The following is a 27,189-nucleotide window of genomic DNA, read 5'->3' on the forward strand; positions in this document are numbered from 1 at the left end:
CCGTGACTTGAAGGTTCAAGTCGTGATGTAAACACGGCTTAAAGTCATCAGCTGACTACATTCAGATAAGTTAATGTGACATCTCAAGTAAGTCTCCGTTCGGTAAGCTTTTGTGAAAACTGCATCAGTGAGGTGGACTGTTGTGACATCACTTTTTTTTTTTTTTTTAAATCAACTGATGCCAGAAAATTAAACAGAATTGTAAATTACTTCTATTAAAAAATCTTAATCCTTTCAGTACTTATTTGCAGTTGTATACTACAGAGGAAATTATTTTCTTTTTGGATTTCTTTTCTGCCTGACCTCTGTGCTCTCTGCTGACCTCTGCTGTCCATTTTAGGAAATGTTCAGAGAAGCATAGGTTTGCTATGGGGAATTTCTCCTGTCTGGACAGTTCCTAAAACGGACAGAGGTGTCAGCAGAGAGCACTGTGGTAAGACAGAAAAGAAATCCAAAAAGAAAAGAATTTCCTCTGTAGTATACAGCTGCTAATAGGTACTGGAAGGATTAAGATTTTTTAAATAGAAGTAATATACAAATCTGTTTACCTTTCTGGCACCAGTTGATTAAAAAAAAAAAAAAAAAGTTTTCCACCTGAGTACCTGCCTTTCACCGCTCACTACATGATGGCACAGTCAGAAATATAACTCATATCTCTGACTGTGACATCATCATCATATAGTGAGCGGTGAAAGGCAGGTAGAAAATAGCAACTGGTCCATTTATAACCACACACTTTACCTTTTTTGCCTCCTGCTCGGGTGAGGCTGAGGCCTCTTAGATTTATTACAGAAATAGCACAGCAGCACAGAGTATTTCTGGAGGGAACTGTAGTGAGAAAGACTGTCTGCCTAACTACAGTCCCTGCCAGAAATACTCTGCAGCTGGGAAGCCTACTCCATCTTCACTGCCCCCTACATGATGGTACAGTCAGAGATATAAGTTATATTTCACATATAACTTATATCTCAGACTGTGCCATCATGTAGGGATAAGGTGAAAGGCAGGTAGAAGATACATACAACTGTACAATTCATAAGCCACCCACCTGGCCAGGCTAGCCTGTTTTTGGGTCCATGCAGATGCTGACTGAGAAAGCCAGCAGAGAGATCAGGACACTTGTTCGGCAGGGCTCTGTACACCGAGGACAAGCGGGGCTCTGTACACTGAGGAAAATTAGGGCTCTGTACAGTGAGAACAAGCAGGGCTCTGTGCAGTGAGGACAAGCAGGGCTCTGTACACCAGGGACAAGCAGGGCTCTGTACACTGAGGACAAGCAGGGCTCTGTACACTGAGGACAAGCAGGGCTCTGTACACTGAGGACAAGCAGGGCTCTGTACACTGAGGACAAGCAGGGCTCTGTACACCGAGGACAAGCGGGGCTCTGTGCACCGAGGACAAGCGGGGCTCTGTGCACCGAGGACAAGCGGGGCTCTGTGCAGTGAGGACAAGCGGGGCCCTGTACACTGAGGACAAGCTGGGCTCTGTACACTGAGGACAAGCAGGGCTCTGTACACTGAGGACAAGCAGGGCTCGGTACACCGAGGACAAGAGGGGCTCTGTGCACCGAGGACAAGCAGGGCTCTGTGCACTGAGGACAAGCAGCGCTCTGTACACCGATGACAAGCAGGGCTCTGTGCACCGAGGACAAGCAGGGCTCTGTACACTGATGACAAGCAGGGCTCTGTGCACCGAGGACAAGCAGGGCTCTGTACACCGGGACAAGCAGGGCTCGGTGCACTCCGTGCACTGAGGACAAGCGGGGCTCCGTACACCGAGGACAAGCAGGGCTCTGTACACTGAGGACAAGCGGGGCTCCGTACACTGAGGACAAGTGGGGCTCTGTACACTGAGGACAAGCAGGGCAGGAGTGAACTCCGGCGCTGCCGTGCTTAGACATGAGGTTCACGTCACCTTGGGGCGTGACCTAAGCGCCTCCAGGCAGTTCTCTTAAAGGGCCACCGCTACAGTGGCTGTCTGGGAGTGGAATAACGGTAACAGCTCCGGGCCTGGCTCTGACATCGGAGCCACACAGACCTAGTGGCCGTGGCGGGACCTTTCCCCATGCCGGGGCCGACTATTTGAAAAAAATTAGATTTTATATGACGGACAGCGGCCCCTTTTCCCGGCCAGTCAGTCCGCTCCTATCTTCTAATCAAGAAACATAAACTATTGAAATGAAGGGAAGTTTCTAACCTTCAGCTGTTTATTGGTGTAGAAATAGTTCTTTCATGAATTGAAGGCATTTTACCAGAAGAAATAACACTTCACACTGAGATATACTGTATGTACTAAATCCGATCTGTTATGAAGGCCCTGAAGCGAGACTTCCACATAGATGTGAACCTACCTTATAGAGGAGCTCCCTTTTCACACTGCATTTTATTACACTATTTGCTGTATATTTTGGGGAAGCTGTCAGTGCCCACTGTATGTCATGTATATGATGGAGCAGAGCAGAAATGAACAGTGCAGGTGAGGATTTTGTGAAAGTGCCATAGCAATGTCTGTTTACAGTATACCACCATTACCTAATGGAGGCAAAAAAAATTATTTTAGCCACCACTCAGGGGGTATACTTTGGGATTAAATTCAATTTGCTGTATGGAATAACGTTGCAGACTTGCTACTCCATAACCAATATATTCTTCTACTTCTGTGCTGGAGCTGCTGCAGGGGTGTTACGCCGAGCGCTCCGGGTCCCCGCTCCTCCCCGGTGCGCTCGCAGCGTTCTCTCATTCGCAGCGCCCCGGTCAGACCTGCTGACCGGGTGCGCTGCGATATTACTCCCAGCCGGGATGCGATTCGTGACGCGCCCGCTCACGATGCGCATCTCGGCTCCCATACCTGACCCGTTCCCTGTCTGTGTTGTCCCGGCACGCGCGGCCCCGCTCCTTAGGGCGCGCGCGCACCAGGTCTCTGCGATTTAAAGGGCCACTGCGCCACTGATTGGCGCAGCAGGCCTAATCAGTATCCTCACCTGTGCACTCCCTACTTATACCTCACTTCCCCTGCACTCCCTCGCCGGATCTTGTTGCCATTGTGCCAGTGAAAGCGTTTCCTTGTGTGTTCCTAGCCTGTGTTCCAGACCTCCTGCCGTTGCCCCTGACTACGATCCTTGCTGCCTGCCCTGACCTGCTATGTCCGACCTTGCTTTTGTCTACTCCCTTGTACCGCGCTTATCTCAGCAGTCAGAGAGGTTGAGCCGTTGCCGGTGGATACGACCTGGTTGCTACCGCCGCTGCAAGACCATCCCGCTTTGCGGCGGGCTCTGGTGAATAACAGTAGCAACTTAGAACCGGTCCACGCCAATCCCTCTCTGGCACAGAGGATCCACCTCCAGCTAGCCGAATCGTGACAAGGGGGATGCAGTGGGAGCCAGGGCCCCTTATTGTGGTATTGTCTGTACCTTCCCCCCCCCCCCCCCCTTACAAGGGCTTGTGTACAAGGTAGGGCCTCATAGAGCCGGCACATAATCATGGTTGTCCGCTATTGGGAGTGTGTTGCTCGGCACGGGTGTGTCAGCTATTGGGAGTGTCCCCTATTTAGAGGGTGCAAATACATTAAGTCTTATAGGACTACGCCCGGGATTAAAAACTGTCCACTACTGGGAGGTGTCCACTAAGGGAGATTTTACTGTAGTTTATTTAAAGAGTATCTGTCACCAAACTAACTATACTAAACTATTTCCCCTAACTACACCTAACACCCCCCTGCCTTAATTTTGTTTTTAGAGCTTTAAAAAGCTCTGTTTCTCACCAGTCTTCTTGCTCTCATAATGTGAGCTGCCGGCAGAAGGATAAAGCCTGCTGGGGGGGAACCGCTCCCGCATCTCTGCTGCGTTCTGTCGGGAGTGCGCAGAGATGCTCAGCCTATGGCACGGCAGGCTGCTCTGGTACAGTGTCCATTTTAGGACATCATCAGTCTTCAACCATAACTTTGTCTCACGTCAGGCGAAACAGCGTCCTGCCTCCTCCCTCAGACCAATGTCTGTCAGGCATCATACAAAACTCCCTCATCTGAAGGGGTTCTGCTGTATATGCTATTCAGTGTTCTCTCTGCTATACACACTCTGTAGAACATTTAGTGTCTGTAGTACACGTGCAAGTTTCACAGTTTCGACTCTACTATACATGCTGTGCAACATCGGCTCTGCTATGCGGCAGGAAGTTGCGTCTAAGGGAGAATCATCTGAGGCATGACAGCATTTTGGACAAGGGAGTTTCGGAGGAGGGAGTTGTGGCTGAAGGATGATGGCTATTGGTGTGAGTGAGCAGGTGGGACCCTGTTTCGCCTGACGGGGGACGGAGTTGCGGCTAATTATTGCATAGGAGTCATTAAACAATTTTGGAAAAAAGTGCAGGATTGTTTTACATTAGCTATATCTTTTCATCTATTGGTGGATTGGGTCCTGTTTGGTATAATCTCCTAGAATGACAGAGCCAAAAATACTATTTTTACATCGGAGGTGGCAAAAAAAAAAAAAATCTACATTACATAATTGGATTAGCGTTAGGCCTCCTTCCTTATCACTCTTTGTAGAGAAACTAAATTGGGTATTCCATATGGATTGGATTATCGCAAAGATGAATAAAATGACAAATAGCAAAAAGAATTTCATGACCTGAGATGGCTTTATTAATAACAAGACATACATATAAGGAAACATCTCCATATCCAATATAGTAGCATACTACTGTGCTCATATAGCTACAGCACAGGCCCAGGAGCTGCAGACTGCTGGTTAGGGTCACATGGGCCAGAGCCGGGACTGCTGAATGCGCATGCAGCTCAGTCATTGGATCCCTGCATCCTGGGTGTTTGCTCAGTCTAGCCAATGCAGGCTGAGCATGCCCTAAACATTGATCATCAGGGAGGACCCGACTTGCGGCAGGGAGGGCCCGCACAGCGCGATGGGGATTATGAAACTGTGCACCAGATGGCGACGAGCAGCTGCATATGGGTGTCGGACTTTACAGATACTATGGAGGAGCACAACTTCCAGTCAATGTAGATCTGAGGTACTGCTGCATTTTTGGACATGGGGGTAATTGACATGGTATAAAAAAAATTTTTTGATGGACTACTAGTCTGCTTGAAAACATAAAAAAATGCATATACTTACCTTTCCCACTCCCACCAATGCCGCAGCTCTCCTGGTGCCAGACCCATTGCACATCGCTTGCTGTGTTTGGGGGTCGGCGCAGGCACTACCAGATGAGCTTGGACACCTCTGAGGCCATTCATTGGGCAGTGTACAAGCCAACCTCAAAACACAGCTTGCTGTGCAATTGGACTGAATACGGGATAATGGCGGTGGCAGGTGCAAGAAAGATTCATATTTTTGTTTTCAAGCAGCTTCAGAGACCTTTAAGTCCAAATCCCCATTATATAGAGGCCAGTTAGATGAATGTCACCCAATCTACTGACTTCAGCAAGAATGGCTGTCCATCGGATTTGTATATGGATGTCCAGACTCCAGACCCTCAACAGCAGATGTTGAGGGTGTGCTAAAATTAAACTTTTATACTCAAAAGGAGATAATCTAGTACCAAAGGTGTCTAAAAACAACTTATTGCCTTTTCTGTACTGAAAACCTATGCATTCTGGGCAAAGATGAACATGCATGTTTATTACTATAACTAAGGCCATGTTTACGCAGCGTACATTTTTTGGAAAATCCAAAACTGCTACTGATAGGCCAGCACATTCATGCACAGATTAGCCTTCATCTTTTCTATGAGGAGTCCACAACAATAATGTGGGTTTTTGAGTCTGCAGTGCATTCATTATTTTCAGGGTTTTTTTTTTCCCCAGAGGGATTTTGCTTTATTATCCACATCAAAGCAAAAGTTTTGTATTATAGAAATTATAAAAGGACATTGTGGTCAAGACAGTATAGAGTCATGGAAAACATACCAATTATATAGTGAAATTTCTTATCCAGACCAGATTTTTTATGATGGGTTTTTAGTCCACCATACATTATGCACAGAAAACAGACCACCCCTATAAAAGACCAATTTGCAATTCAATAGGTTTCTTTTTATGTGGTAAATAATTAGCTAAGTCAGACACTATTATTTTTCATCATTTTTTTATTAAATTGTCTTCTTGAAAAGTAGTAGGTCTTATTGAGACCTACGTGTCAATACTTCCTAATGTATTGCAGTGAAAAACTGAGATGTGATCCAGGAGCACGATAAGAATACACTGCTCATTGCTTGGAGTCAATTATGCTATGGGTCAGAAAGTGGATTTCATATACAGAGAGATACAACCTAAGGCATCTTGCATTTGTGAGACCTGTTAAAACATGTAAACTCATGTAGTTACTTGAACATCAAATTATTATGTAATAATGTTTTGGGGGCACAAATATTCAGAGTGATCAATGGTGCTGTGAACATCAGTTCACATTTTCTATTCAAGACACTTAACTCCCTAGGCGTCTATGGCACAGGCTGGTTTACCTGCCCAGAAGAGTCACCGATCTCTACCTGTGGTAATGTGGGGAATTCTAACTTCTCATAAATGGTTTCTGTAACGGGCAAGTACTGAGAGATTTCATTAGGCTCAGTGAAGAGGGGAGGGGGCAAATGACTTAAGTTACTTATTTTACTTTCCCTGGATGTGTATTCTCTCAACATGTATGTCTTGTCGGATTCATGGTAAAGACGAGTGTCATGCATTCGAATAAGAACTCCATCCACCCTGAGGAAGAACCTTAGGAGAAGAAAAAAGCCGGAGGGCATAACTCTGATCTTCACACTCAAGCTAGACACTCCGTGGTCATGAAGTTCATCTTCAAACAGTAGCACCTCCTCAAAAAACATGATCTGTTCTCTTGCCTTCAGTTTCTCTGTATTAATACGTTCTGTTGTGGGAACAACATTAAATGTCAGGTCATTACCCAGCAAGGTTCCCTTGTAGTCAGTTGTGTATGTCCAGTCATAAGGCTTCACAATTTCCTTGCTGTGCTCACTTTCTGATCTACTTTCTTGCCATTCTTCAGCACAAGCTACTTTGACAACTCCCTGGTTCTTATTCACTCTTCTAAGTGCATCCTCTGCTGTGAACTCAATACCAAATCCAGAGGAATGTTGAATTCTTAAGACATTGTCCCCAAACATCATCTCTGGAAGACAGGGCATGTTCATCTGCTCTGCCAGTTTCTCCACATCGGCCGACTTCATGATGTGCGTTTTGATAGCTGCCACTTTCCATGGTCCAAAGCTATATTCTTGATTACTACTTTTGAAACCGTGAATCATCATAGCTGGAGCTGGTCAAGGGCTAAAGACAGAAAGATGTAACCGTCAGTAGAATGCAAATCAAATAAGAAAATGTACCAATAGTGGAATAAGATGTCATTGTTTTACCAATGCCCTGCACTTATCCACAATCACATAACCTGTATGTATAAAACAGAGCAAATATTAAAGTGGGACCTTTCTAAACAGTTGTATTATTGATGCCTGGCTAGATTATAGTAGTATAGTAAAATCCAGAACTGTCCAACAGCCTATATTTCCTATATTATTATACTTGAAAGCACCATCTAAGGATGCCCAAAAATGAGGATTGCTCTGAGAACCAGAGTCTGAGTGTGTATATATGTCTATTAATGTCTAGCAACTAGGTAAAGAGGAGCACCCCTTAGCTAATCATCACTGATCAGATCACTACCAATTGGCTAACAGCCGCCATGTTAGTGGATGGGGACCGATGGGTCCCGATCAGACCCCCAACAAAGCCCTGGCGAACCCGTCAATTCTCACTTTTAGGTGACAATGGTGAGGCCTCACTTGGAGTATTGTGCGCAGTACTGGAGGCCGTATCTCCAGAAGGATATAGATACTCTAGAGAGAGTTCAGAGAAGATACTAAACTAGTACATGGATTGCAGGATAAAACTTACCAGGAAAGGTTAAAGGACCTTAACATGTATAGCTTGGAAGAAAGAAGAGAGAGGGGATATGATAGAGACTTTTAAATACATAAAGGGAATCAACACGGTAAAGGAGGAGAGCATATTTAAAAGAAGAAAAACTACCACAAGAGGACATAGTTTTAAATTAGAGGGGCAAAGGTTTATGCAGTAATATCAGGAAGTATTACTTTACTGAGAGAGTAGTGGATGCATGGAATAGCCTTCCTGCAGAAGTGGTCGCTGCAAATACAATGAAGGAGTTTAAACATACATGGGATAGGCATAAGGCTATCCTTCATATAAGATAGGGCCAGGGACTATTGATAGGATTCAGATTATTGGGCCAAATGGTTCTTATCTGCCGACACATTCTATGTTTCTATGCATTGATCACTGCACCTAAAGCGTTAAGGGTGCAGTCACACGATATTACTAGCAGCGAGTTTCACGCGGCGGGAAACCTGCTGCGAGTTACACTACCAATGATTTGAATGGGTCCACAGACAGTCCGCAATAGTGTCAGATTTGCGGACTGTCCGTGGACCCATTTAAATCAATGGCAGCGTAACTCGCAGCAGGAAACTCGCTGCTATCTACTAGTGTGTGAACATACCCTAAAGGGATACTCCGGGGAAAACAAATATTTTCAAGTCAACTGGTGCCAGAAAGTTAAACAGATTTGTAAATGACTTCTATTTAAAATCTTAAGCCTTCCAGTACTTAGCTGCTGTATACTACAGAGGAAGTTGTGTAGTTCTTTTCAGTCTGACCACAGTGCTCTCTGCTGACACCTCTGTCCGTATCAAAGTTTGCTTCTGAAGGTCTTTTAAAAGGGAACCTGTCACTATTTTTCAGCCTATATACCCAGCAGCAATGTATGAAAGTGTCATATTTCCTACCATTATTGGATGTCCGCAGTCTGATCCAAAGATATCACACACAACATTTAACTCCTAAAGAACACAGCATGTTTCGGCCTTGAGGACATAGCCAATTTTCATTTTAGTTTTTTCCTTCTTGTCTTTTAAGAGCTATAACGCTTATATTATATTATCAACTGACCAGTATGAGGGCTTTTTTTTTGAGCGACCAGTTGTACTTTGTGATGAAACCTTTCATTTTACCATAAAATAATATTACTTTTGGGGGAAAATTGAAATATTTTAGTTTGGAGAATTCTGCATGCGGCAATAACAAATACCTTTATTTTTATTTATTATTTTTTTGTAAAATGGGAAACGGAAGGTGATTTTAATTTTCATTAGGTCATGGCCTTTTTTTATTGTTTATTTTACACTTTAAGTCTCCAAGACTTATATGCAATTATTGGATCGCATTTACAGTACAATGAAGATCAGTGCCCTGCCAGGCTGTTTTACACAAGCGAATATATGGTGGTAGGAGGATGAGTAAGAGATCTTAAGCAGATATTTTAAGTCGTTGGATCTGGATTCGATGAGAACCCCAACCCACCAAAAAACTATGCCTTTAGATGCAACGCTCGCTATTGATCACAGCATCTGAAGGGTTACTGGCAGACATAAGCATGATCACTGATGCCTGCCATTAGCGTGCGTCACAGGCTGTACCAGGTTGCAGCGAAGTTGCATGTCCTCCAGGGGTTAAATTACCTGCAACTAGTCATGAGGGACGACACCTCAGGCACATAGTCACAGTCTCCAGGGCTGTAATCACACTGTTGGGGCTTGATTGACAGAACAGCCATTCACTTTGATTTCTGCAACCTATTGCCAAAATCTTGTGCATGCCCAGGAGTGGCAGCTTGAAGATCACTGTGGGATAACACAAGATTATGTCAACAGCTTGCTGAGATGAGGGGAATTCCTGCGCTGTCAATCACGTCCCAACAGACATAATTACAGTGCTGAAGAATGTGACTACTCGCCGAGATATCCATCCAAAAGACTAGTAGGTAGCTGAAATCAGGGATGTGAAAATCATATCGCCCGGATGACTCCCCTTTCTGTTGATTCTGCTAGGAGTTGTTTCCTTTCCCTTTTTTGACTGATGGCTCTCCTCTGAGACTTAACTTCTTGGTTAGTTGATTATTGAGTTGTTCTATTGGCTCTCTCCATAGCCCCTGCTACGAGTACCTACGTACCCAACCAGGGTTGCTCACCTTGTTTTGCTTTTTGTCCACATTTGTATGATGGCTCTATTTGTTTGTGCTAAGTTTTGTGCATTATTTGAAAATAAAATAAAATTTGAATTAGTTATCTAAAAAAAAAAAAAAAAAATCATATCGCCCGACGCCTGGGACATGCAGTTCTGGCCCAGTCCGGCAAGGTAAATTTTTTGGTATATGTTAAGGAAAAATGAAATGTGTCATAACAAAGTACAATTGGTCCAGCAAACAGCAAGCCCTCATATGGGTCTGTAGATGGAAAAATAAAAAGAGTTATGGTGAGGATTAAAAAACAAAAGTGCAAAAACTAAATAAACTAAAAAATACCTTATTTACATGCTATTTTGGTTTAAATTATTTTGTGTACCGGGACAAGTGGATCGTCATGAGAGACAAGTAGATTGTGACCCTTGGACACGTAGTTTTTTTTTCTTTGTTTTCTTTTTAAATTTCCACACCTCTTTACATCTTTAGATTGGACTGCGGACATCCAATAATGGTAGACAATAAGATGCTTATATACATTGCATGCTGCCACTGATTATATAGGTTGAAAATTTGTGACAGGTTCCCTTTCAGCAAAACACAAAGCCGCCAGGAATCTTTATAGAGAGGCTCTTCTCTGGATTAAAAAGGCTGTCCAAAATCAGAAGGAAAAAAATAAGAATAAAAACTGTTTTTTTGCCCACAAACAGTGACATTATGTATTAGCTGTGACTGGCAAATAATTCTGCAATAGCAGCCATTGACAATAGTGACACTATTTCTGAAGAGAAAAAGCAGATTCTTTTATTGGGGAGGGGGTTCACACAAGGCTTTTTGTAGCAGTTTTTGATTCAGTCAAACTCAGTTTTATTGAGCCAAAGCCAGGAGTGGATTGAAAATTTATTGGAAATATAAAGTAAGGACTTCTACTTCTTCCTTCTTGGATCCACTTTTTCTTTGACTCAAAACACAATGAAAATCTGCCACAAACCTTGAGTGATGCTTACCTTAAAGGGTTTGTCTTATGACAAAACCCATTTTCAACTGGTAAATAAACGAACTTATATTAGTAAATAGTTATTTTATTACCTTGCTGTGGTCTTTTATGCTGTCCATCCATGATGCAAACTGTCTGCTCTGTTGTCTTCAGCCCAACATCCTAATGTACATCCTCTAATAAACTTCCTGTATGTGCAGGACACTCTTGCTGGAAATTCAGCCAATTCTCCTTACCTCTACACCTTCTTGACTATAATCCCTCCCACATAGTGAGGGAGGGAGATTGAATTGGCTGAATTCCCCACTAGAGAGTGTCATGTGAACAGGAAGTATGCTACAGGATGTACACCAAACAGGATGCCAGGCTGAGGACAACAGAGCAGACAGTTTGTAGCAAAAGCAGAAGGAAAGCATTACAGACCAGAAAAAAAGTAGTAAAATAGCCTTACTTATCAATATATGTTCCTTTATAGGACAGCTCAAAATAGGTTTCATCGCCTGACAACTCTGAACATTCTGGGGGGACTGTTTTGTACCTCTTCCCCAGCAGAAACAATGATAATGGGCATTAGGTCCCCTACTGCCTGCTGTGATGACAGTGACTGGTGACAGAGCCACCTATGGTGTGTACAAGGAACCTCCCTAAAATCAGACAATAGAAAGTTGTGCTGCTTTAGTCCTGGCATGTGACCAAGACCTTTCATGCAGATTAAAGGGGTACTCCGGTGAAAACCTTTTTTCTTTTAAATCAACGGGTGGCAGAAAGTTAAACATATTTGTAAATTACTTCTACTAAAAAATCTTAATCCTTCCAGTACTTATTAGCTGCTGAATACTACAGAAGAAATTATTTTCTTTTTGGAATGCTCCCTGATGACATCACAAGCACAGTTCTCTCTGCTGACATTATAATAATAATAATAATAATAATAATAATAATGCTGTATTTATTATTGTTGTCCTTAGTGGGATTTGAACCCAAGTCCCCAGCACTGCAAGGCAGCAGTGCTAACCACTGAGCCACCATGCTGCCATTAGCATACATCTGCTATGCATCTGCTATGCATGGTTGCTAAAATGGACAGAGATGTCAGCAGAGAGCACTGTGGCCGTGATGTCATCAGTGTTCCAAAAAGAAAGGAATTTCCTCTGTAGCATTCAGCAGCTAAAACATACTGGAAGGATTAAGATTTTTTAATAGAAGTAATTTACAAATATGTTTACCTTTCTGCCACCAGTTGATTTAAAAGAAAAAAGGTTTTCACCTGAGTACCCCTTTAAGGGTAGGATCACACAGAACGCATCCACAGCACTCAAGAGCGAGCTCCCTTCTGTAGCTGGGGAGCTCTGTGTGTCTGCTGTAGACAGTGCCTGCAGATGCACAGATGGAAATCTGCCGCTACGAGTGGACAAACAGAGCTGCCCAGACACCGCAGGGAGCATGCGCGTGTGAAATATGCGCGGATGCCCTCCTTGTGACCCTACCTAAGCTACTGAAACCAACGCACCTACCACCACCCAGGATGGCAACTTGCAGAAACACCCCACTCTTTGTAGATGAGTGACTATTAAACTGTTGCTTAACCTGTGGCTCTTCGGGTGTTGTAAAACTATACTACAACTCCCATCAAGCCCGGATGATGGAAGTTATAGATATGCAAAAGCTGGAAAGTCACAGGTTGGGAAACCATGCACTATGATATTAAAGCAGTGTTTCCCAACCAGTGTGCTTCCAGCTGTTGCAAAACTACAACTCTTAGAATGTTCGGACAGTCAAAGGCTGGCCGGGCATGCTGGGAGTTGTAGTATGGCTACAGCTGGAAGCACCCTGGTTGGCAAACACTGTATTAATGCATATGGAACACATTATAGCCATACTATATAGAGCAGAGTTGCTCATCCTGTGGCTCTAAAGCTGCTGAAAAACTACAACTCTAATGCTTAGACCAGTGGTCTCAAACTGCAGCCCTTCAGATGTTGCTAAACTACAACTCCCAGCATGCCCGGACAGCCAACGGCTGTCCGGGCATGCTGGGAGTTGTGGTTTTGCAACATCTGGAGGGCCCAAGTTTGAGACCACTGGCTTAGAGTGCATGCACACCAAGTTTTTGCTATACAGTTCCCGTATACAGTTTCAAGTTAAAAACCGCATGGAAGTGAATAAAAAAAAACGTATGCATTGACTTAACATTGTAAACCGTATGTCAAACGCATCATCCGGTTTAGTCCGTTTTACATCTTATACGGTTTTGTCCGTTTTTTTTCCTGTACCCAAAACCATAGTCTACCACGTTTTTTGGTCCGGGTGAAAAACTGTATTAAACCGTATACGTTTTATTTATTTTATTTTTAAACATGGGAGTCAATGGGAACCGTGCAGAACTGTATGTGCGTACGGTTCCATCCGGGTTTCACCATACGGTTTTTGACTTTGGAATTTCAAACAAACAAGTGAAACTTTATTCAAAATGGAGTAAAAAGTTAAAAACTTATGTTTTTTTCCTTAAAAAACAGATGCAACCGGTCACCATTTTTCAAACCGTATACTGTTTTCAACCGTATATGTTTGTACACACGTTTTGATACAGTTCAGTCAGGTTTTGAGGAATCAGTTTTTCATCAAAAACCTGATACGGGAACTGTATAGCAAAAACGTGGTGTACATGCACCCTAAGGCTATGGAAATTGTAATTCTGTAACAGCTGGTAAGCCACAGGTTCCCAATTACTGTGCTTTCAGCTGTTGCAAAAACTACAACTCCCAGCATGCCCAGACAGCCTTTGTAGTTTCTCAATAGCTGGGGACACACTGTTTGGGGAACACTGTACGAACGGGTTATTGCTAGAATGAAGATAGAGCCGGGGTTGCATGAAAGAAATAAAAAAAAAAACACATACATACTCACTCACCCACCGCGCTCCCCTGTGACGTCATCACCAATCGCTCCTTCTCTTTAGTGAAGGCCCGCTCAGCCAATCACCGGAAGCAGTGGTGTCCCGCCTCACTCACTGATTGGTCAGATCGTTCAGCAAGAGCCGGAAGTCTTCATAGGGGAGCAAAGTAGGTGAGTATGTGTTTTTTATTTTCATTGCGGCCCTGGCAATGTAGAAAACACTTTTGTATCCAGAAGTCAGCTGTGTATAAGACTATGTCCACTACATAAAGGGCTTTGCTTCTGCAGCGTTTGTAATATTACCCGGGAATTGTAGGGCCACAGTATAGGTCACCGTGATATAGACTATGATGATGCAAAGGATGGAATATAGAAGGAAGCTGAGCAGGACATGACCGGGAAGCGATCACACTAGACATCCGGCAAGCAGCATGAAAAACCGCAGCATGAAAGTTTTTCAAAGCACAAGACGCACACAAAACAATATGTTATGTATTCACGCACCCCACAGCCGCCATACAGAAAGCTACGTTCAGGAGTGCCCACTTTGGGCCTGTACAATCTCATCACCATACTGACCATAAGCAACGCTGTCCTCCTTTCCTGCGAGATAACCCGCCCCGAGAAACTCTAACCAATCACGAATTTCCTCGCGGAGACAGACAGCTGTGCCGACCAATCACAGGCGTCGAGGATATTCGACAAAGTTCAGCAGAAGACTGAGCGAGTGACGTAATGACAAGTAGACCAAACATCGAGAGGCTGTATCGGGGCGGGGCACGCACAGCCAATCAGATGAATGGACTGGTGAGGGCGGACCAATCGCTGAGGCTGTTACTTCAGGGCTACAGAAGAGAGGTGGGGGGGGAAAGAAACAGGAACCGGGCCAGACATGAACTCTCTGGAGCAGGCAGAAGGTGCGGGATAACGGGGTTCAGGGTCTGGGATAAAAGGGGGTGTCCATGGCCTACGTCTTGTGATATTCTATGCTCAACGGGGGAGGTGGGAGTGTTACCATGGAGACGGATAGACGTGGACCCCACACGTGTACCTTCCTATTTCTTCAATAGATTGTATTGTTTGTATATAATTGAAGCCAATAAAGAATTAGCTATAGACCAATTGGGGAGACTTCTCAAACCTGTGCAGAGGAACAGGGGAGCAGTTTTCTATAGCAACCAATAGGATTCTTTTAGAGGCCTTTAAAATGAAAGCTGGAATCTAATTGGTTGTTGTGGGTAATTGTGTCTGTGTCCTGCACAGGATTTGATATCTATCTGCCAATGTATTTCTAAGCCAGTCTCCCCCAAACGCTACAAATAGCGTAAAAGCACCATAAAGACCCTGCCCATAATCTGAGCACAATGCGTTTGGTTATCCTCATCCAGCTGTTGCAAAACTACAACTCCCAGCATTCACTGGTGAAGAGATATAGTAATCACCCTACTGTATTACTTCATCCATTGCCTCATCTGTTAGTGAAGTATTCCAGCCAGGGAACTACAACTCTTAGCATGCTTAGCAGGTGAAGGCTGTCCAGGCATCTTGGGAGTTGTAGATTTGCAACAGCTGGAGGCACACTGGTTGGGAAACTCTGATCTAGATGATCATATGTGATACAGTTGGTTTGCTTCCTTGTGAGGCCATGTTTACATGGCCAAAAATGTTCAGAATGTCTGCACGGGCAGACATTCTGCACATTTGTATGTTCTGGCCAGCGCTAGGATGGATCAGAAATGCGCTGTCGCATAGACTGCAATGCATTTCCGAGTGAAATCCACAGAAAGAATAGACCTGTCTTATTTCTGCAGATGCCAGAATTGGCATTTGTGATGTCTCTGCCATAGAACTTCTGCCGTGTGCACAGTGCAGCAGAATTCCATTGAAATCAATGGGAGTCTGCTGAAGCAAAACTTCTTTTCTGAATTCCCTCGGAAATTTGCTCAGCAGTTCCGCAGTGTGGACATAGCCTGAGAGATTTCAGGTCGTACACCCAGAAGAGCAGTGTCAGGATGGATCACACCCTACAGCGGTGTCTCGCCTCAGTTATCGATTGGCCGAGCAGGCAGGTTGTGCCGAGACATCTTATCTTGGAAGTAGCAACAAACAGATGATGAGAGGGGGGGGGGGGGCATAAGGTACAGGAATGGTTGCTGCGGGGATCAGGTAGGTGAGTACCTGTATTAATTATAGCACATACAGTTATCACTAGGTCTAACCTCTTTTAGTGATTCAATTGTTTAGCCTGCATTATTAGGTCCTTTCCCCAGTTGTCCTGTAGTTATATTCCTAAATATTGTGATCTAGAGGGCAACCTTTCTATTTCAGGCAGTAACGTACATGTTCTCGGTCTAGATCTAAAGGCTTTCGAGCGAAGGCTTACAGAATATGTTTCTTGTTTACAACCTGCAACTGGACGCTGGAGAAGTAAGTTACAAGTGTTGTACTAGTTTTATTTTAACTTTTGTAAAAGTTTATCTTTCAGGAGTTAGATGCAGCGTAAATTTGTACATAAATAAACGGTACTTAAATGGGCACTGCCAGATACAAAAAAATGTTTTCTATGTTGTACATCTTGGCAAAACATTAACCTTTCTAATTTGCTTCATTAAAAAAATTGTATTTCCTTTTTATAGAAATCAATGCTTCTAAAATCATGGCTTTGTCCAAGCTAAAGCACAGGCATTGACAAAGTCCAGTACGTGAGGGTGGGCTAGCACTCCTCTGTGCTCTCTCATATCTGATAGGACTCCTCTGTCTTATAGGACATGAGAGAGCACAGAGGAGTCCTATCAGACAGGAGAGAGCACAGAGGAGTGCTATCAGATATTAGAGGGCACAGAGGAGTCCTATGAGACAGGAGAGAGCACAGAGGAGTCCTATGAGACAGGAGAGAGCACAGAGGGTCCTATGAGACAGGAGAGAGCACAGAGGAGTCCTATGAGACAGGAGAGAGCACAGAGGAGTGCTATCAGACAGGAGAGAGCACAGAGGAGTCCCCACTCACCCCCACTTATTCAAAAAGTTTTAGAATCTGATAGTGCCTTTTTAAATGATAATCCAGGGCAACTTAAATATAGCCCCTTGCCTTTCAATATTACTGTTGTTTAATACATCTTTTGACGTGTTGCATGGACATGTCAGTCTGTGCAATTGCACTGGGTCTGACTCCTGAAAACTGCTACGATCACGAGTTAGCATGTTGCTGCACACTTCACAACATTATAAGTTCCCTGTTTGTCAGATCTGGCTTTTTTGGGAGTTGTTCAGAGAAAAGGTCAGATTTGATTGACAACCAGGGAGTCAGGCGAGTGCTTCACCCCATGCGATCCCAACTTTAAAATTGTTGGAAGTTGTTTTAATTGACTATGATACTTTCATTTTTGTAGTGTATAACCGGATGACTTGGCCGTGCAGTGTAATAAAGTTCATCCCAATCTATTGACCAGTCTGCATCCAGCTAAAGTAGTAAATACTTGTATTCTCCATTAAAAAAAAATATAACTTCTGGAGCATCTTTCTCAGACATTTTTGTTTTGCTGTTCCTCTGTTATTCCTCCTGGAAATATGACTACACTAATAACTGAACAATGCAGTTCCCTTTGTCAAAGCTGTGTGTGCTTATTTTGTCAGCGGGCAGGCAGTGTCATAGCATCGTCGCAGCATCTTTTAGGTGGTACCCTACAGTTTTCTGAAATAGTTTCTATACCCACAGGATATACTACAAATGTTCTCACCATTATCTTTTTAATCCTACTGTTTTGATACCAACCATTGTGCTTCTTATACATATAACAATGATTCGTATCAAAATGATAAAATTAAAAATGTTTGCAAATGCAATTTGCAAACATTTGTAGCATATGCTGTTGATATGAAAAGGTAGAAAACAGTAGGGTGCTACCAAAAACATGGTACGACGATGCTCTGACATTGCTTCTGATACTGACACTGTCAGACTAAGCACACACCTATGCTACTTATACATACGGTCATGGACGTAAATGTTGGCACCCCTGAAAATTTTCAAGAAAATGAAGTATTTCTCACAGAAAATGATTGCAGTAACACATGCTTTGCTATACACATGTTTATTCCCTTTGTGTGTATTGGAACTAAACGAAAAAAAAGGGAGGGGAAAAAAGCAAATTGGACATAATGTCACAACAAACTCCAAAAATTGGCACCCTTAACTTAATATTTGGTTGCACACCCTTTGGAAAAAAATAACTGAAATCAGTGGCTTCCTATAACCATCAATAAGCTTCTTACACCTCTCAGCCGGAATTTTGGACCACTCTTCCTTTGCAAACTGCTCCAGGTCTCTTATTGGAAGGCGCCTTTTCCCAACAGCAATTTTAAGGTCTCTCCACAGGTGTTCAATGGGATTTAGATCTGGACTCATTGCTGGCCACTTCAGAACTCTCCAGCACTTTTTTGCCATCCATTTCTGGGTGCTCTATGACGTATGCTCGGGGTCATGCGTCCCAAGATCTCGGACGCAAACCCAGCTTTCTGACACTGGGCTGTACAGTGCGACCTAAAATCCGTAGGTAATCCTCAATTTCATGATGCCTTGCACACAGAGGCAGCAAAACAACCCCAAAACATCATAGAACCTCCACCATATTTCACTGTAGGTACTGTGTCCTCATTCTGTTTTTGGTAAACAGTAGAATGATGTGCTTTACCAAAAAGCTCTATCATGGTCTCATCTCTCCACAAGACATTTTCCCAGAAGGATTTTGGTTTACTCAAGTTCATTTTGGCAAAATGTAGTCTTGCTTTTTTTTTTTTTTTTTATGTCTCTGTGTCAGCAGTGGGGTCCTCCTGGGTCTCCTGCCATAGAGTTTTACTTCATTTTAATGTCGACGTATAGTTTGTGCTGACACTGATGCTCCCTGAGCCTACAGGACAGCTTGAATATCTTTGGAATTTGTTTGGGGCTGCTTATCTACCATCCGGACTATACTGGGTTGACACCTTTCATCAATTTTTCTTTTCCATCCACACCCAGGGAGATTGCAAACTTCTTGAAAATGTTGTGCACTGTGGAGAAAGGCAAATCTAGATCTCTGGAGATGGACTTGTAACCTTGAGATTGTTGCTATCTTTCCACAGTTTTGGTTCTCAAGTCCTCAGACAGTTCTCTTTTTGTTGTCCATGCTTAGTGTGGCACACAGACACACAAATACTAAGTGAACTTCTCTCCTTTTTATCTGCTTTCAGGTGTAATTTTTATATTGCCCACACCTGTTACTTACCCCAGGTGAGTTTAAAGGACCATCACATGCTTGAAACAATCTTATTGTTCCAAAATTTTGAAAGGGTGGCAATAATTTTGTCCAGACCATTTTTGGAGTTTTGTGTGACATTATGTCCAATTTTCTTTTCCTCCCTTTTTTGGTTTAGTTCCAATACACACAAAGGGAATAAACATGTGTATAGCAAAACATGTGTTACTGCAATCCTTTTCTGTGAGAAATACTTCATTTTCTAGAAAAATTTCAGGGGTGCCAACACTTGACTGTATATGTACCGTTTATTTTTGCAGCAGTTGTAACAGGCAAATAAAAAAAATGTTACATATTTTTTAATCTTCTCTTTTCTTCTAACAGTGATTCTCATTGTAGTATCTGTTTGTACTGCAACGGGAGCATGGAACTGGCTCATAGATCCAGAGACACAAAAGGTAGTTTTATATCCTATCTGTATAAGTAAAAAATCAATAGGGGGCCCCCATACATCCTTGTAGATATTAGATAAATGCTGTTATTGGTTGAACCCATTTAGGTTGTATTCACATATACAGTGTCCTGCGCATATTTGATACTCCGGGTTTGAAGCTGTGTTCAGTCATTTGTTTACATTGGAAACTGCAGCATAAAATCTGTTGCTTCAAATTGTGCACGTCAGATATGTGCAGGATACTGTACGTGTGAATACACCCTTAAGTAGACAAATCCTATTGAAAGCATTTCCAATTAAACTTATGCTTTTTCTCCTTCTTATTTCCAGGTTTCTTTCTTCACATCATTATGGAATCATCCGTTCTTTACAATAAGCTGCATTACACTAATAGGACTTTTCTTTGCTGGTATTCATAAGAGAGTAGTGGCCCCGTCAATGTATCCTTTGGTTGGTCTTTTGTTGCTTGCAGCTGGAGTAAACTACAATAAAAAAGGCAAAAGAGCTATAGTAACCAGTTGACTGGTTATACCTATTGCTTTAATGCCTTTAAAGGGGTACTCCAGCCGTGATAAATCTTATCCCCTATCCAAAGGATAAGGGATAAGATGCCTGATCGCGGGGGGACCCCCGCAATCTGTCATTCAGCAACCACCTTTGTGAGCTCTCGGCAACACTGGAGGCTCCGGGTGTGCAGCGTGACGACCACTGGGCCGGAGTATCGTGATGTCACTGTTGTAGTGAAGTGAATGGCTACATACTGTGACTTAGGCTGGATTTTCACTTGGCAGGTTTTTTGTTTTTTTTTGGGAAACTACTACTGCAGTTTTCAAGCCAAACCCAGAAGTGGATCCATGAGGAAGAAGTGTAAGTCCTTCTTTGATATTTTCCAATCCTTTTGAATAGACATCTGATTTTGTCTCATAAATTACAGTGGTTTTCCCAAAAAATTACTTAGTGGAAATACAGCCTTAGGCCACGTTCACACAGGCTAAATTTTCAGAATGTCCACCCAGAAAATACAGGTAGACGTTCCGCACATTTTTAAATGATCCAGGGGGCGCAAGGACTGCTCTGAAATGTACTGTCTCATAGACAGCTATGCATTTCCAAGCGGAATCGGGATTTCTGTCATGTGCACAGTGCAGCAGAATCCTATTGAAATCAATGATAGTCTGCTGCATCCGAATATTACGGTGTACAAGTAGAATATATGTATATTGCGGTAACTCTCTTTTGTGGCTTTATTTCCTGAATAGATAGGTAGTCACGACCTGTTGGAGAGATGTGCCATATATACTCGAGTATTAGCCGTTCTGAGTATAAGCCGAGTCCCCTAATTTCACCCCAAAAACCTAGGAAAAGTTAGTGACTCCACTATAAGCCTAGGGTGAGAAATACATCATTCCTCCTCCCCCCCCCCCCCTGTCATCATCCAGACCCTCGTCATTATCATCATCATCCCCCCCCCCCCCTCGTCATTTGTCCTCCCCCCTCGTCATTGTCCTCCCGTCAATCCCTTCGTCATCATCCAGACCCTCCTCTTGTTTTCTACTCACCCCCTCAGTTGCTTTCTCGGTGGGAAGGAAGGGTGAGCTTGTCTGGGCCGTCCATCTTAGGCCATCTATGCTGTAGGGACCGTCCGGTGGGGAGGTTTAGTCATTGCGGGCTGTCCATCTTCACCGGGAGGCCCTCTTCTCCACTCCGGGCCTGCCACAGACTAATGATGTTGCATTGAGGACGACACGCAGGGACGTCCGTGATGCCCTGCGCATGAACGTCCCTGCGCAGTGGCGACAACGCAGCGTCACTAGTTCAGGGCCAGCCCGGAGTGGAGAAGAGGGCCTCCCGGTGAATATGGACAGCCCGGAACGACTAACCCTCCCCATCGGATTTTACCTGCAGCTTAGATTTCGTCAGATTCAAACCCGTATCTGATCTGATGTTCACACTTAACAAATTTTTACCTGTTTCAAAATGTTTTTAACAGTAAGTGAGCACAAAAAAGAACATGCTACGAAACAGATACAAATAAATTAAGAGGCACAAATCTCCAAACTTTTTACATTTTCGTACAATAAAGATATTTTATCCAACATTACAAAAACGGACGATTTCTTCGAAAAACACCACATTTGTCTGGTTTGGTTTGCTGTTTTTGGAAGAAAATAGCTGTGTTTTGCTATTGCTTGATAACTCCTTTTAATTGCATATACATTTTAATTTTATCTGTTCACTGTCCTTTCTTTAACTTGTCACTTTTCTTAACCGAATCTTCAGAATAGCAGCCAGATGTCGAACAGTACTAGCAGAATACAACATGTCCTGTGATGATGTACGTATTATACATTTCAATGGTGTAGATTATTTACAGTTTTGTTCCATTGATAACAACAAGCATCAATTTACTGGTATTTTTATAGTACACTGCTCAAAAAAAATAAAGGGAACACTTAAACAACACAATGTAACTCCAAGTCAATCACACTCCTGTGAAATCACACTGTCCACTCAGGAATCAACACTGATAGACAATCAATTTCACATGCTGTTGTGCAAATGGAACAGACAACAGGTGGACATTATAGGCAATTAGCAAGACACCCCCCTCCCCCCCAATAAAGGAGTGGTTCTGCAGGTGGTGACCACAGACCACTTCTCAGTTCCTATGCTTCCTGGCTGATGTTTTGGTCACTTTTGAATGCTGGCGGTGCTTTTACTCTAGTGGTAGCATGAGACGGAGTCTACAACCCACACAAGTGGCTCAGGTAGTGCAGCTCATCCAGGATGGCACATCAATGCGAGCTGTGGCAAGAAGGTTTGCTGTGTCTGTCAGCGTAGTGTCCAGAGCATTGAGGCACTACCAGGAGACAGGCCAGTACATCAGAAGATGTGGAGGAGGCCGTAGGAGGGCAACAACCCAGCAGCAGGACCGCTACCTCTGCCTTTGTGCAAGGAGGAGCACTGCCAGAGCCCTGCAAAATGACCTCCAGCAGGCCACAAATGTGCATGTGTCCACTCAAACGGTCAGAAACAGACTCCATGAGGGTGGTATGAGGGCCCTACGTCCACAGGTGGAGGCTGTGCTTACAGCCCAACACCGTGCAGGATGTTTGGCATTTGCCAGAGAACACGAAGATTGGCAAATTCGCCCCTGGTGCCCTGTGCTTTTCACAGATGAAAGCAGCTCCACACTGAGCACATCTGACAAAGTCTGGAGACGCCGTGGAGAACGTTCTGCTGCCTGCAACATCCTCCAGCATGACCGGTTTGGCAGTGTGTCAGTAATGGGGAGGGGTGGCATTTCTTTGAGGGGCCGCACAGCCCTCTATGTGCTTGCCAGAGGTAGCCTGACAGCCATTATGTACCGAGAGGAGATCCTTAAACCCCTTGTGAGACCATATGCTGGTACGGTTGGCCATGGGTTCCTCCTTATGCAAGACAATGCTAGACCTCATATGGCTGGAGTGTGTCAGCAAGAGGAAGGTGTCCCGATCACACCCAATCGGTCCAGCCAAGACGCTAGAGAGAGTGTGATGGTGCAAGGTTTAAAGCCACCAGACCTCTGGGTATCCACTACTAGTCCCAGCAAGTCACCAAATTAACCCTTTGATAAACCTGTTTCACCAGAGCTTCCTTCAGAAAGGTGAGCTCCTATATTTAGAGATCAAAGAAAAGAGCTGATTAATTTAAACATTTAATCTGGAAAAAAAAAAGGTATCACAATGCTACGTATAAAATAAACAAATGGCATACAGGTACAGAAATATATAAAATAGTTCAGCAAGACAAGTTCAATAAAACTGGAACACCCAAAAACAAATACAAATACACAGTCTGAATGAACCCTCACCCATGCCATTGATTGTACATTATACACAAATACAGTTATAATACACCTGTAGGATTCCATAATCAGGCCTTGTGCCGGACTGAAGGCATTGATGCTATGGACTGGTCCGCCCGTTCCCCAGACCTGAATCTGATTGAGCACATCTGGGACATCATGTCTCGCTCCATCCACAAACTGTCCAGGAGTTGGTGGATGCTTTAGTCCAGGTCTGGGAGGACATCCCTCAGGAGACCATCTGCCACCTCATTAGGAGCATGCCCAGGCATTGTAGGGAGGTCTTACGGGCACGTGGAGGCCACACACACTACTGAGCCTCATTGTGACTTGTCTTAAGGACATTACATAAAAGTTGGATCAGCCTGTAGTGTGGTTTTCCACTTTGATTTTGAGTGTGACTCCATAGCCAGACCTCCATGGGTTGATACTAGAGATGAGCGAACTTACAGTAAATTCGATTCGTCACGAACTTCTCAGCTCGGCGGTTGCTGACTTTTCCTGCATAAATTAGTTCAGCTTTCCGGTGCTGCGGTGGGCTGGAAAAGGTGGATACAGTCCTAGAAAAGAGTCTCCTAGGAATGTATCCACCTTTTCCAGCCCACGGGAGCACCTGAAGGCTGAACTAATTTATGCAGGAAAAGTCATCAACTGCCGAGCCGAGAAGTTCGTGACGAATCGAATTTACTGTAAGTTTTCTCATCTCTAGTTGATACATTTGATTTCCATTGATCATTTTTGTGTGATTTTGTTGTCAGCAAATTCAACTATGTAAAGACGAAAGTATTTCATACGATTAGTTCATTCATTCAGATCCAGGGTGTGTTCCCTTTATTTTTTGAGCAGTGTAGTTTTGAGAATTTTTTTTTTTTAAAGACGTACAATTATAAAAAGGCATATAACATGGGTATCATTTTAATTGTATTGACCCACAGAATAAATAAATCATGTCATTTTTTACTAGGGATTGACCGATATAGATTTTTTAGGATTGATACCGATAATCTCTGCCCTTTCAGGCCGATAACTTTATACCGATATTCCCCCCACACACAGACACACACCGATAATGTCCAAAATCGTGAATATCGGCCAATAATACCGGCCAAACAGATAATCGGTCGATTCCTAATTTTTACCATAAAGTGTACAGCGTGAAAACAAAACCTTCCAAAATTTGCTGAATTGTGGTTTTCTTTTCAATTTTCCCACATAAATAATAATTTTTTGATTGCGCCGTACATTTTATGGTAAAATAAGTGATGTCATTACAAAGTAAAAAATAAAAAATAAGCCCTCATATGGGTCTGTGGATGAAAATATGAGTTATAATTTTTTTGAAGACGAGGAGAAAAAAACGAAAATGCCCAAAAAAAATTCGCCTGGTTCTTAAGGGGTTAACGCTTTCTAGCAGTAGTGCATTTTTGTTCCTGGAATGGGGGCAGCCATCTTGCCTAAGCTGTTTTACCAGTGTTTAGAGAGATGCTTCCACGTGGACCATAGATAACAATAGTCTAGTGTAGTGATTCATTGACCTCTATAGGAGAGTTTTCTAGGTGTGATCTGTGCAATGAGAGAGGAGGGGAGCTGTGTCCATCACTTATGAACGGTGGATCCAGTGTTATCTATCTGTAACCTTCCTGTAATAGTAACTTGGGAGTAGCAGTTTAATTTCTATACTGTGTAAGGAGTATTTTTGGCGCCCTGCCCATATAGTAAGTGCAGAGAGATCCACCTTTCCATTCAGAAGGGGCCTTTTAATAAAGTAAAAAGGGTCTGTCAGCTCAAAAGGTGCAGCTTTACTTTGGCCTCAGGACCTGGGTGGTGACAGTACTGGCAGATATGTGACCTATGGACTAATAAGAAAGCTTAGATTTGTAGGCATTTGCCATTGTACAGCCAATACTATCCTAGTAAAAGACACTGATACTTAGTTCTATACATTCAGCACAAACATTTTGTTATTTCTTTTGCAGACGGGCAAATTAATTCTAAAACCAAGACCGCATGTTCAGTGACATCATCTTCTGTGACCTCCTAAAGTTTTCTTTTAAACTCTTCTGACAAGATGTTCTCTCTTTTGGAGATGTTGAAATATCCATGGAACGCCAAGTCAAAATTATTTGAACTTTATTGATCCAAGAGGAGATACACTGGTTGTACAGTTTGGATGACTTTTTCCTGTACACTCAGTCCCAAAAACTCAAAGTGCAATGTATTTTTACATCCTTTCTTAGGTCTGTGTATCAAGAAGGATGGTTTCTACACCCGGTATCGCAAGGTGCAATTCTTTATAGTCTTGTCGCCATTTGCAGTACAGTACTTTATTCAATTCTATTGTTGTGGTTTTTTTTTTTTGTTTTTTTTTAATGTTTGTATGTTGATGTAAATGTTGAAGCACAAGTAATTTCTTTTTAAACTTTATTTTGAGGGCTAGCCCATATTGACCTGTATATAAGAATGTTCTCAATTTCAATCCAACATTGTGAAATCTACACGTTGCAATGGTTACAAATTCCTAGGTATTCCTACTATACCTCTGGTATTTTGGATCATAGCCTCAGGTCCATAATACAAATTACTTAAGTGTTCTTCTTTTATTGACCTTCACTGCCTTTTGCCACGCAGGACATCAGATCTACATGTTTGAGTTTCCATTAACATGGATTTCTTAATAGGCTGCAGTTGTGTCCTTTGCCTTGTCCACATTGCGGACATTCTGCTGGCAGAATTCTGCTTTCAGCAGAGTCCCATTGTTTTTAGTGGGATCCCAGTCTCTGTTCAGACTGTGGAATCGCCACAGTGGAATTCAGTCAGCTGAAAGTACATGTGCACAAAGAGTGAACTCTTTGAGCAGAATTCCACCAAGACTACATTGCTGTCTATGGAGACGGCAATGTCCACGTGGTCACACCGCCAATGCATGGGTCAGCGCCCGCTGTAAAAGGACATTTGGCCAGTGGAATTCCAATGGCTGAATGTCTGTAGTGTGGACGAGGCCTAAAAGGCGTATTGTGGTTTCATTGTTTCATTTCATTGGACCTGGAAAGATTTGTATCCAAGTAAGAAAAATGGTTTCTCATAGATGAAAATGAGGAGGTATAACAGTAAGTATTTTAGAAAATGATATAGTTATTCATTATGCAAAATATTACTTTTTATTTTCTCTATCTGGAATAAGCCTTTTAAGTGTGTCTTCCAACTGTTTGCACCAATTAAGATCATGGATTCCTAAAGGTTGGAGCAGAACACATACCCATCATTTTATATTTCATGGCTTTCCAAAATCCCTTTCTGAAATGTTTTGTGCATTCAATAAAATATCATTTTGTTTCATACTGAAATAATATGCTGTCATGTCATAAATGCTTGTTGACTGGTCCTCCAAGACTGAAACTATTAAACAAATCTTGTAAGTGTGTCTTTTTGTTCATGAAATAGATCAGGTTTATTGGTTGAATAATTGATAGCTTGCAGTTAGAATTGTACCCTCATGCGCTGGGCAGGACATTCACCTGCATGTGGAGAGCTGCCCGTGTGACTTTACTCCAAGTACTGGATGTGTTTTCTGAAAGCTTGTCTTGTATTTCCAGAATCAGATCCAATTTATTTTTGTGCAGTGTGAATGAGTCCTGCATGTTTTATATAAGGTGTTTAACATTATTCAAAAAAAACAGTCAGTCATTAGGGTGTCGTCTG

The 27,189-nt window shown here is 43.0% G+C and overlaps 2 protein-coding genes across 5 annotated transcripts; one reads left to right on the forward strand and one right to left on the reverse strand.

The window, feature by feature from the left end:
* Positions 1 to 4,621: 4,621 nt before the first annotated feature.
* Positions 4,622 to 14,690, reverse strand: TIPRL (TOR signaling pathway regulator). 3 transcript variants are annotated; one of them, XM_056526337.1, is made up of 2 exons: positions 14,460 to 14,690; positions 4,622 to 7,296 (listed from the first exon to the last, which is right to left on the reverse strand). In XM_056526337.1, exon 2 carries the CDS (start codon positions 7,275 to 7,277, stop codon positions 6,453 to 6,455), a length of 825 nt encoding a protein of 274 aa, XP_056382312.1. In that variant the 5' UTR covers positions 7,278 to 7,296; positions 14,460 to 14,690; the 3' UTR covers positions 4,622 to 6,452. The 3 variants fall into 3 exon arrangements, with proteins under 3 accessions (XP_056382312.1, XP_056382311.1, XP_056382313.1); XM_056526336.1 differs by having other exon boundaries at positions 14,535 to 14,688; XM_056526338.1 differs by lacking the exon at positions 14,460 to 14,690 and adding an exon at positions 13,972 to 14,097.
* A 45-nt stretch (positions 14,691 to 14,735) lies between these two features.
* CNEP1R1 (CTD nuclear envelope phosphatase 1 regulatory subunit 1) lies at positions 14,736 to 26,906 on the forward strand. 2 transcript variants are annotated; one of them, XM_056526339.1, is made up of 6 exons: positions 14,736 to 14,872; positions 16,284 to 16,382; positions 19,574 to 19,647; positions 19,974 to 20,083; positions 21,924 to 21,978; positions 25,467 to 26,906. In XM_056526339.1, the coding sequence occupies exons 1-6, from the start codon at positions 14,848 to 14,850 to the stop codon at positions 25,506 to 25,508; spliced, it is 405 nt and encodes a 134-aa protein (XP_056382314.1). In that variant the 5' UTR covers positions 14,736 to 14,847; the 3' UTR covers positions 25,509 to 26,906. The 2 variants fall into 2 exon arrangements, with proteins under 2 accessions (XP_056382314.1, XP_056382315.1); XM_056526340.1 differs by having other exon boundaries at positions 14,748 to 14,872; positions 16,311 to 16,382.
* Positions 26,907 to 27,189: the final 283 nt, after the last annotated feature.

This window comes from Hyla sarda, chromosome 6 (genome assembly GCF_029499605.1).
Source record: "Hyla sarda isolate aHylSar1 chromosome 6, aHylSar1.hap1, whole genome shotgun sequence".
Lineage (NCBI taxonomy): Eukaryota > Metazoa > Chordata > Amphibia > Anura > Hylidae > Hyla > Hyla sarda.